The following is an 11,428-nucleotide window of genomic DNA, read 5'->3' as shown; positions in this document are numbered from 1 at the left end:
TTACTTCATATGAGGTGAAAAAATTAAGACAACTTGTTTAAATTCACTTTAGTAAAAAATGTTTATTTAATTTAACAATTTTCTCTATTTATGACAGCAAGTCTAAAATGTTGGAAGCAGGTCGACTGGTGCCACCTAGTGGACAACATTTAATGCTGCAAGAGGAAGTTTTCTGATAGTTTATTTTTTAAAACCACATCTAAAATAAGCCTCTAAGACTAAAGAGTGATGATTTAATCTAAAATGTTACAGAAATGTGCAGATAATTTTTAGATTAAAAAGCAGCATAATACCTGGAATTTCTGTTTCTCCAAAAATATTTGTGATGTTTAAAAAAAACATAAAAAACAAATCAATTTTATCAAATTCTTTTGTTTTTGAAGATTTTAACTTTTTAATTATTTCCATTTTTTTTATTTATTCACTTAGTCACTTAAATTCACACACATTTATTTGAAACAATATGATTTTTTACTGTAAATAAAATAAATTGTATTTTTATGTTTGTTTTTTGATTTATTCAGTTTTTGTTTGATTTCATAAATATTGTGTTTTTTCAATTTGTTTTCACACGTTTCTTCATGAAATGTCAATAAAATTCTCAGATTTATTTTGTTTTTATTCAGGTTTTGGTGGGTAAATATAACTCTTTAGTTCTTTTGTCATGTTTTTCTTTAGATCCTCTGTTGCCGATTTATTTAAGCCAAAGAAACTGAAAATATTTGCCTTAAAATGTAAATATGTTTAATTTTAAAATGACACAGGACATTTAAAATAAGCAGACCCGATCAAAGCTGACAGAAAACCACACAAACATTAAAAAGCTAAGAATAAACACTTAACTTTCTTATAATTTTTTGATTTAGCAGTGAATAAAAGGAAATTAACATGGAAAAAAATTGTTTTTCTTCCTTCTCTCTCTGTGTTAAAGTCTGTTTCACCAAATAAAACGAGTTAAAGCCGAGGCTCAAACATGGAGGCCGGGTTCTGGTTAAACATTGGCCCAAAGTTTGCCTTCAGCCTTCTGTTGTTTTTACACTAAAGCTCCGGCAATTGTTGCAGCCATTATTGACTTAGTAATTAAAGTATTTTAACGTGGAGATTCTGTAATCATTACATGCGCCGCCATCTGTTCCTGCACGGCTGCACCTGAAATGGATTTTTCCCCTTGAGTAGATAACGTATAAAAACCAATCAGGGAGGCAGGAGGAGGGCGGCGGCGTCACGACCGTCCAGCGAACGGTCTGAGGTCAGAGCGACGCCGATTCTGCTCCCGGCAAGACGAGCAACAGCGACATTCAGACAAGACTCACGTTTATAACCACAAACCAACACAAATGGTGACATAAAGAAGTAGAGAAACATGAGAGAGAAAATGACAAAGAACTACAGGGAAAAAACTGGAAAAATAAAAAGAGAAAAATTATAAAAGGAAAAAGAGAAACAAATTTAATGGGAAAAAAATGGAAAAATAAAAAGAGAAAAATTATAAAAGGNAAACAAATTTAATGGGAAAAAAATGGAAAAATAAAAAGAGAAAAATTATAAAAGGAAAAAGAGAAACAAATTTAATGGGAAAAAAATGGAAAAATTAACAGGAAAAAAAAAAAGACAAAATAGAATTAAAAAGAAAAAGAAAAAACAGGAACATTTTTGGAAAAAAAAGTAGAAAAAGTTTGGAAAAAATGTAAGCGAAAATACAAAAGAGGAAAAAATAAAGAAAAAATAAAACATTAAAATTGTATCTGGTACTGTGGTGCCCGGAGTCGGTCCTGGAGGCCCGGCATCCTGCATGTTCTAGTTCTGTCCCTGGTCTAAAGCACCTGGATGAAACGACGGCTCTTTAGAAGAACATCGGCCTGCTGAGGAGGTTGAACTAAAACATGCAGGACGCCGGGGCTGCAGGACCGACTCTGGTCCACTGATCTGCTTTAAACATATCAGCCTGTTTGCTATCAGGTCCACTTCCATTAAAACGTCTGCTTGCAGGGTGGCCAGGTCATTAGGCGGCAGGTGGGGTTCAACCTGGACAGGCCGCCGGTCCATCAACACAAAGACACACAGAACAAACAACCACACACACACACACACACACACACACACACACACACACACACACACACCCTAACCAAAAGTCAATTCACCTTAGTCCTAAATGTGACCCCTGACCCTAAAACAGGGTCATTTCCAAGAGGGGAACTACAAAATGTCCCCTCTTCAACGGTGAGTCCCCTGTTGGGGAGTGTAAAATGACACGCATGTCCCCTGTTGGATAGCTACACATGAACACACACACACACACACACACACACACACACACACACACACACACACACACACACACACACACACACACACACACACCTCAGACCAGTTAACCAGTCAGGCGTTTGGACTAGGAGGAAACCCAGAGAGAATCCACACAGAATTAATTACAAGCAGAAAAGAAAAATTCAAGCTTGAAACCTTCTTGCTAAGTAAATTAGACTTTCACTAAATTATTTATTTTGGGTTGAAAATCTCTACACTTCAGTCAACAGGGAGCTGAACAGGCTCAGAAGGAACAATTATCACTTAATAATCACTAACTGCAGCTTGCATCAGCTCACTATGAAGTAAAAATGACTAAAAACTGTTTTGAAACTTCTCTCCTGAACAATTAAAAGGAAAAAATAAAAGATAAATCTTCTGAAAACACATTTTAATAACATTTACATATTTCTTCCTTTTGTTCTGCTTCGCAAGTTTAGAGGATGAAATAAACACCCGGATCTTCCTAATACCTGTAGCTACCAGTTTAAAATAGTTTCGTCTCTGGAACTAAACCAGCAGCGACAAAAACAATCCGGGTCGTTTCTCACATGTTGTGCGGTCAGTCAGCTTCTCATTTTATTTATACACAGAAGGCAGGAAGAGACAGAAACTTATGCAGTTCTTTTCAATATCATTTCAGTGTGTATTAGTTATTTTCCATAAGTTAATATGAGAATAGCAGTTCGTTATAAAACAGTTATTTCTTTCTGTGTGTTTGTGCGATCACTGCGCGCCCCCCATGAACACGGTGTTGATGGGCGGCAGCGAGGAAACCAGGTCCTGCACCTCTGAGGACGCGGCGCCGCCGCGCTGCAGAGACGTCAGAGCGTCCTGGGAGCTGAACGGAGACGGAAGTCCGAACATGCAGGTCGCAGATCCGGAGGCGGGAAGAGGATGACCTGTGGACAAAACCAGACACGGTCGATCAGAACCAGCTTCATTAGTTCCTGCACACAAACAAGGACTGTGACTTGGTTTACTCTCAATGTGAAAGCATTTTAGATATACATTTGATGGGAAAATAAAAGGGATTTTCATGTTTTGTGGTCATAAGGCTGGACAATCCAAAGCTATTTGTGATTATTTGAACAGGTGACACCTTGAGGCGCCTCGAAATTATATCCAAACACGGAGATGTTCACAATTATGTCATCATTTATATTTAGCCTGCTAATTAAATATTTAGTTTGAAGCTGAACATTTAGCTACAAACTAAATATTTAGCTCTGAGTTAGCTAAATATTTAGCATCAAGCTAAATATTTAGTAAACAAGCTGCCCATTTAGCTTCAAACGAATTATTTAGCTCTGAGCTAGCTAGCTATTTAGCCTCAAACTTAATATTTAGTGAGCAGGTAACTACTAACTCCAAACTAAATATTTATTTTTGAGCTAGCTAAATATTTAAGCTTCAAACTGAGCTATGTAGCTCTGAGCTATCCAGGTATTTAGCTTTACAAACAGCAGTCAATGAAGAAAGAGCCGTTTACAACAAGAACTACGAGGGTCCTAAACAGAACTTTGGAGAACCCCATAATAGATTGGATCAGGATGGTTCTGGTAGATATTAAAAAAAAGTTAACCCTGATACAACTGCCTTTTCTTGTATTTGTTATTTTTTTATGGAGCATATCTGAAGTAGTATTGCTAAAATGTTAGCGATTGATGGGTCTCAGTGGTTCTGTATGGACCTGTTCCAGATTCTGCCTCGCTGAAGAAGCTTCCTGATGTTTTCCTTCCCGGTTCGTCCAGGATGTTCAGCGGGTCGTGGACCTCGGAGAACGCTGCGGAGAACGGGCGAAGGCTTCCCACGCTGCTGATGACGGACACGTGCTGATCGACCAAAGGATTCACTCGCTGGCTGCCCAAGAAGCTGCTGTTGCCATAGAAACCTGCAAACAAAATCTTTAGGTCAATCTCTGCGTGATTTTCGCTTTGCAGGAGTAGAAATCTGGTTCTTCAACCAACGGGAATAAAAACTCAAAAACATGAGGAAAAGGTCATAACAAAAACACAATTTACTTAAATTAATTAGAGCCACTTAGAAAAAAGAAATATCTGACTTTAATCTCAGAATTCTCAAAAAAAAAAAGAAAAAAAAAGGATTTTTTTTTCTCAGAATTTGGGGAGTAAATGTGGAAAAAAAACATTTAAATTTCTCAGATTTTTGACTTAAATCTCTGATTTCTGATTTCAACCTTTGAAATTGTGACTTTAATCTCTAAAATTCTTATTTTTCTCAGCCTTCTGAGATTAGGATTCAGAATTATTCTGACTTTAATCTCAGGTATCCGATTTCAGCTTCTAAAATTTTAAATCCCATTTCTAAAATTCAGATTTTTTTTTTCTCAGATTTCAGAGATTAAAGTCAGAATTATGAGATTAGAATTAATTAATTCTGACTCTAGTTTCTGATTTAATCTGAGATTAAAGTCATAATTCTGGAAAAAAAACAGATCAGAACTCTGAGATTGGAGTCAGATTTCTTTCTTTTTTTCCAGCGGCCCGAATCATCTTCCATATTTTTCTGTGTTTGTTTATTTTTTGGAATGTAAACAAACAGAACCGGACTCTAAGAATCCTCACCGCCATGACCCAGAACGCCGTACGCCGACCCCTGACAGCCGCCGCCGCCAGAGATGTTCAGTCCGGGCCCCATGAAGCCAAAACCGTCTGCCGCGTCCAGAATCTGAGCCGCCGCCTGCTGATCCAGACCCGGTTCTGTCTGGACCGGTTCGGGACCCGGCGTGTATCTGGAAGGCGGGCGGACCGCGGCGCCGTACGCCGTCAGGGAGCAGTCGCCACTGCTAGAGGAGTGATGGACCGACAGAGGGTAGAAACCGTCCTTGCTCAGGGCCGGATCGCCCAGGGACGGGTACCGGGCCAGATGGCACCCCAGAGGAGGATTATGGGTCTGAATTGCTGTCAGGCAGGGATTCTGGACCTGAGACCTAAAAAAAAAAACCCACAGTAAAATGAATCCTATTATTCTCAAAAATTAATCTGGTTTATTCAGTTTCCCACAGTAAAATTCAAGCACTTTCAAGGTGAGTTTCCAAACTTTTCCAGGGGATAAAAATATTGAAAAATAAAATAAAAAATTTTCTTGTTAAGATTTCTTGCATTTAGCAAATAAAAATAATTTTGTTAAATCTAAAGCAACAGAAGTTTGGTCTGATTTAACTTCATACAAAGTAAAAAAAATGTTTGTGTCTTTTTATTAGGTGTAAATGTTCATGGGTTCATTTGTAAATAACTTTTGGCTTTTAATCCAACATTAGATTGCATTTTACTGCAAAAGCTTTGAAAATGAATACAGTTTAAAAAACTTTACATAGAAATTAAGCACCTTCCAAACCTTGAATACTTGGTATAAGCCAGTTTAATCATTAAGTGCTATTCTCATTTTCAAACTATAAAATATTCCTGAACAAAAACAAAAACGTAATGTTTCTAATTCCTATGACACAGATTTATAATATGGCTGCAACAAACAATTATTTTATTGACTATTCTGACGATCAATCAGATTAAAAAATTGGTACTTTGAGCAGATTTTATATTTAACCACTTGAGCATTTTACTACAATATTAAAAATAATCAATCAATTCCTTTTTGAATAAGAAAATAAACTTTTAATGGCCTACAATGCAAACAGCAGCATTCCTCTAGTGAACGCTTCATCATTTGTAGCAGAGAATTAACCTGCAGCTAAAAGTATTATTCTAACACCACCATGTAAAAAACTGAACCTTTTCTGCTCAACATCAATTCAATGTAGGGGTGATGAACTGATTTTTTTTTTTTTTTTTGGATTAACCAATCAATGAGTCAATAGCAAAAGGTGCTACAAGATTTTTATTTATTTATTTTTTTTAACTAAAAATAGTTAAAAATCTGCTACTTGAGGAGTTTTGAATAAAACATAATTCAAAATTTTTTTAAATCTTTTTTTTTTAAAGTTTTGTTGGCTCTAGTGGCCTTTATTTGAAAGTATTTAGACAGGAAAGAGGGAAATGAGAGACGGGCGAGACATGCGGCAAATGTCACCAGGCCGGGAATCGAACCTGCGGGTCGTTCCAAGCCCCTGCGCCACCACAGCACCCCCCAAATTTTAAAAAATCTTAAATGCAAAATTTATATTTAAATGTTTTGATATAATTTCAGCTCTGCTATTTTTTAAATATATAAATAGGCTTGTTTTAAGTATGTACGCAATTAATCAATTACTAAATTAGTTGACGGTTATTTCAATAATTGATTAACACGATTAATCCAAATAATCGTTTCAATCCTACTGATTTACAACACTTGTGTTTAAAATAACAACCAAAGCAGACAATTATTGGGCCTAAAAACATTTTGCTTAGTAATTCCTACATTAATGTAATTATTCTATATATACTGTATTTAGTGGGTGTGAAAGTAAATTTATCTAATCATTACATATTAGCATAAGCCGCTCATAAAGCTAACCTGGGAGCAGTTTGGTAGTTCTGAGCCGAGGGCCCGCTGCCGGCGGCGGGAAAAAACCCGCCGGACTGCGGCACGCAGTGGTACAGGGTCTCCGGGTACGAGGAGCAGGGGCTGGGCTGCGTGATTTCACTGAGAGAGGAGAGGCAGGAGGATGAGGAGAAGGAGCAGGACGAGGAAGAGGGCGTCAGGGGCCTCCCCGCCATGGGCCCCTGGTTGATGACGGAGCCCCGGTGGGCCAGCGCGGCCGGGGAGATGGGCGGCGTCATGAGGGGTCCGCTGACCTGAGAGAAGTCCATCTGACCGCCTGATGGGAATCACGACAATAGTCAGACATTTTGCTTTCATGCTTAAACTGCCAGACGGTTACCACGGTTACCTGAAGACGTGAAGCCGGAACCATCGTTCCCCTGATAGAGGACGGCTTTAGCTTCCAGATCCTGCTGCTGATTGGTCGACAGAGGCATGTAGGCGTGTCCTCCCAAGGATTCGTTCTTCACCGATTGGTCGACGGAGGCGGGGGCCTTGTTTCGGTTCGCCAGGAAACAGGAACTGGGCGACGCCATGAACGCAGCTTTACTGGCATCTGAAGGAGACGACCAAACTTACATTTCAGATGATTATCCTCATTTAGCGCTGCTGGAGGAGTTCAGGAGGGAACAGTTTTTAACGATGCTTTCAAAGTTGCAACATTTGTTACACTTTCAGCTGCTGCGGTTCGCTTTTACACAGTGTCGAACAAACGAAATAAAAAATAAAACATGTTCTCCTCCTCGCCTGTGGGGGCGCTGCAACAAGAACCACTGAAGAAGACACTGAGCGCAAAAAATACTTGGTAAAATTTTGTGTTTGTTTTGCATTCAAGCCTCTTTAAATTCACCAAATTTTGTAGGTAAACGAACAGGACTGGTTTGGTTTGGGTTCAGTGGGTTGGATAGTAACTGCTTGCTTTACTCAATTACATTTACTTGAGTAACGTTTTTGAAAAAAATTTACTTTAGGAGTATTTTTAATACGCTGTACTTTGAGTAATATTATTATGAAGTATTTCTACTCTTATTTGAGTCGAATTTATGGATTTTCTGCCCAATGAATGAATAACAAAAATTCAACAGACACAGACGTGCAAATTTTGTTAAAGTTTCATACATTTTTTTATTGAAAGAAAATAATTTAGAAAAAGTTATTTTGTTATTTTTGTTACTTATATGAATTATTGACATTTTCGTCATTAAAATACCTAAATTTGCTTTATAATTTGGTTCATTTTTTGTAATTTTTAAATATTAAATGATTGATAATTTCATCAGTTACTAAGAACTTGAGTAGACTTTTAACCAAATACTTTTGTACTTCAATTTCATGGATGGCTACTTTTTACTTTTACTGAGGTAAAAGTAGTTCTACTCTATCCTGAGTCCAGTCTTTGGGTTTTCTTCCCACCTCTGAGTGAGACCCAATACCTGCATTTTTCATGTATTTTTCCAGAAGGTTCTGCAGGTCCTGCTCCTTGTCGTTGTTGAACTGCGTCTCCAGCGCCAGCAGGATGTACTCGTCTAACAGCATCCGGATCAGGTGGAAGGAACCTGTCAGCATCAGAACAGAAAGCGGCTCAGACGTTCGTCCAGCTGAGATTTCACTCGACCTTTAGAGCCCCGCTGCTCTTTGTTTGACCTGCAGGGCCACAAGTTTGTGTTTGAGCTTAAGTGGGCCTTCAGAGAGAGCGAGAGCCACCAAATGGTGGTTGTTTATTCATGCACACGTAGCCTGTGTGCGTGTGTTTGAACAGAGAGCACGCCGACCGCAGATAAGACGCTGTGTAATCAAAGCGAGTCTGGCCATTACGATTTATGATGCTATTGTAGCAATCTGCTTCGAGCTGGCTCGTATCGGACCGGCCGGCCGGCGTCTTTTAGTGGGAAGTTCTGAAAATCTTCATCTGCACTGCGGAGACACTAAACCTTAAAAGGTACTTCTGGTCTAGTTTCCAGTGCAAATATTTTAATACACTGAAATAAGATAAAACTAACTTACAACTAACTTTTCAGCAAGAAATGGGAGCTTGTTTTAAGTCAGTAGTTCCTTAATATTGATGAAAAAGTTCTAGTTCCATTGGCAGATTATTTCACTCATGACAACATATTTTCCCAAATAACAAATGAAATAATTTGCCAATGGAACCAGAACTTTTTCATCAATATTAAGGAATTATTGACTCAAAACAATCATTAATATTGGTGAAAAGGTACTAGGCCCATTGGCAGATAATTTCACTTATAATAATTAATTATTTGTTTACATGAATAATAACATTATAATAGAACAAGGTCATACATCTTGCTGAAAAGTTACATGTAAGTTAGTTTTGTCTTTTTTCAAATGTGCTCATTTATTTGCATTAGAAACTAAACCAAAAATATTTCTTAAGATTTTGAGTTTTTGCAACGTGAACCAAGATTTGGACCCATTTCTACGGCCGGGCGACATGGATTACAAATAAAATCTCCAGATCTGATTTTAATCTTTTTCTTTTTTTTTTCCAAAAAAGGAAATTAAAAATGATAGAAAATATTTTCAAAAGTGGATTTTATAATCCCTTCTGTAAGTTGTACAGTTGTACTGCTTTAACACATTAACACCAAAGTTATAAATGTTATAAATGCCATAAAGCATAAGCTGGAATAAACTGTTTCCACTTCCTTACCGAAGCTGGAGGCGTTGTTGAGCGTGAGGTTGTGCATGATCCGGGCACCAAAGAAGCTCCACCGGAGGAGGAAGTCCTGAGCTCGCTTCTTCACGGATCGACCGCACTGCTTGCCAGGCTGATGAAAACATGAAGAAACGATTCAAAAAGCTGCTTTTTGAATCTGCCGTTTGTTTCGGTGATGGGTGAACTGTCTCTACCTCAGTGGTTTCCAAACATTTTCTGGGCCCACCCTGCCCCTGTCCCTTTTTTGGGAGCAAAATGAATGTATGTAGCGGAACATAAACAACATCGGTAGCCTACAGGCTACCTGTTAAGCTTAAAGTGTTGTATTGGTATTAGCTAGTCATCTTTTAGCTAACTTTACCTGCATCCAACACCTTTACTCAACTCAGTCGGTTAGTTTGGGGGGAAAACTGTGAAAAGTTATTTACGTTTTGCTGGTTTGCTGCCATGATTCTAACACACCTTTGTAGCTCTGCCCAGCAGCATCAGGTCTCCTTCACTGCCGCACAGGTGTAAACCCAGCGCTAGTGTCGTAGCGCTCATGTTGCGTTTAAAGGCGGCTCAGAAAAACATGTTACCACATGTTAACAACGGCTGAAACAGTTTTAACTGCTGATAAAAGTGACGGAGGACACAGATATGGGAAGTGTGGAAGCCCCTACTGTATTAAATTGACATAGGAATAACAGAGAGTTGGCCATTCTAAGGTAAAAACTCAGAGCATACAGCGTTCATGTTTTTTTTTTTCATTCAGACGGCTTGCAATGGCACGGCGCCCCCCTAGGGGGCACGCCCCACAGTTTGGGAACCTCTGCTCTACCTTGATGACTTTGTGCTCCACCACCGAGTCCAGCCACTCAATGAACGACTCAACTGTGGCATTTTTCCTCAGCAGCTCCTTCAGTTCCTGAAAAACACTGATGGAATCATCTGGGGGGGAAAAAAAGAGAAAAATGCAAAAAGAAAATGTAAATATGGAAAAATTATTTCCAGTTTAATTCTATGAATTAAAAAGCATCGAAAGGTGTAAATATTTATATCCTAAAAACTGGTCTTTAGAATGTGTAAAAAGTTTTTAGGATGAACTTTGTACAATCTGGACAAACCCAACAAGGCACTTCATTATGTTAAAAAGTCAAACAATAATCTGCATGAACTATTTTCATGATTTCTTGTTTCTTTAACTCATGAAATGTGCAGAAAAAAAGATTAAATGTAGAAAAATTAAGTATGAGAACCTAATGTAAAAAAGAAATAATTTATTTACCAACTTTTTAATTTTTTATTTTATATTTTTTCATCATTTACTCATCATTTGTCTGGATGAATTATTTTGTGATTTATTCTCATAATCGATTATTTATCAACTAATTGTGTAATTTATTTCTTTAACCCTTTTTCCAACCATTTATTTATTTTTACATTTAGTCATGTCATTTACTTATTTATGCATTTATTCAGTATTTTTTTACAATAATTTTGTTCTGCCATTTAGTTTTTAACAATCAAAGGGTCAAAGGTTACCAATACATCACATGGTTATTTAATAATCTATTTATCCGATTTCTTTTCACTTTTTTACATTAACAAGTCTTCTTTCTTTGTTCTATTAATTTGTCTAATATTTTTAAGAATTTTATGATTGATTTATGTATTTATTTGTCTGTTGCATTATTAAATTTTTAGAAATGCTACAAATCTTTTTTTTCTTCTTTTAAAATCCTCATTCTGGCTTCGACATTTATTTATTTATTAGGATTTTTATCGAACCTCTAATTTAACTTAGAAATATTGAGGTTTGAAGATTTAATTTTTTTTTTTAAACGAAAAATTTGGCTGCTAACATTTATGCTAAGCTAACAAACGGCATGAACCCTGATGATGAATCCCGTTCATAACCGAACATCAGGAGCTCGTTTTCCTTACACTCAG

At 37.4% G+C, this 11,428-nt stretch overlaps 1 protein-coding gene across 3 annotated transcripts in view; it reads right to left on the bottom strand.

Annotated features, from left to right (window-relative positions):
* Nucleotides 1-2,684: 2,684 nt before the first annotated feature.
* The window catches only part of rfx6 (regulatory factor X, 6), a 19,935-nt gene continuing 11,191 nt past the window's right edge, over nt 2,685-11,428 (bottom strand). For all 3 annotated transcript variants that reach the window (XM_008397224.2, XM_008397223.1, XM_008397222.2), the window contains 8 exons: nt 10,317-10,426; nt 9,491-9,608; nt 8,250-8,372; nt 7,166-7,372; nt 6,790-7,093; nt 4,899-5,263; nt 4,004-4,204; nt 2,685-3,212 (listed from right to left, as the gene is read on the bottom strand). In XM_008397224.2, the coding sequence (XP_008395446.1) occupies nt 3,037-3,212; nt 4,004-4,204; nt 4,899-5,263; nt 6,790-7,093; nt 7,166-7,372; nt 8,250-8,372; nt 9,491-9,608; nt 10,317-10,426 (1,604 nt within the window). In that variant the 3' untranslated portion in view covers nt 2,685-3,036. The remainder of the gene's footprint in view (nt 3,213-4,003; nt 4,205-4,898; nt 5,264-6,789; nt 7,094-7,165; nt 7,373-8,249; nt 8,373-9,490; nt 9,609-10,316; nt 10,427-11,428) is intronic.

The sequence above is a fragment of the Poecilia reticulata genome, linkage group LG21, assembly GCF_000633615.1.
Source record: "Poecilia reticulata strain Guanapo linkage group LG21, Guppy_female_1.0+MT, whole genome shotgun sequence".
NCBI lineage: Eukaryota > Metazoa > Chordata > Actinopteri > Cyprinodontiformes > Poeciliidae > Poecilia > Poecilia reticulata.
Note: the sequence above shows the minus strand (reverse complement) of the source record. Positions and strands in the feature narration are given on the sequence as shown.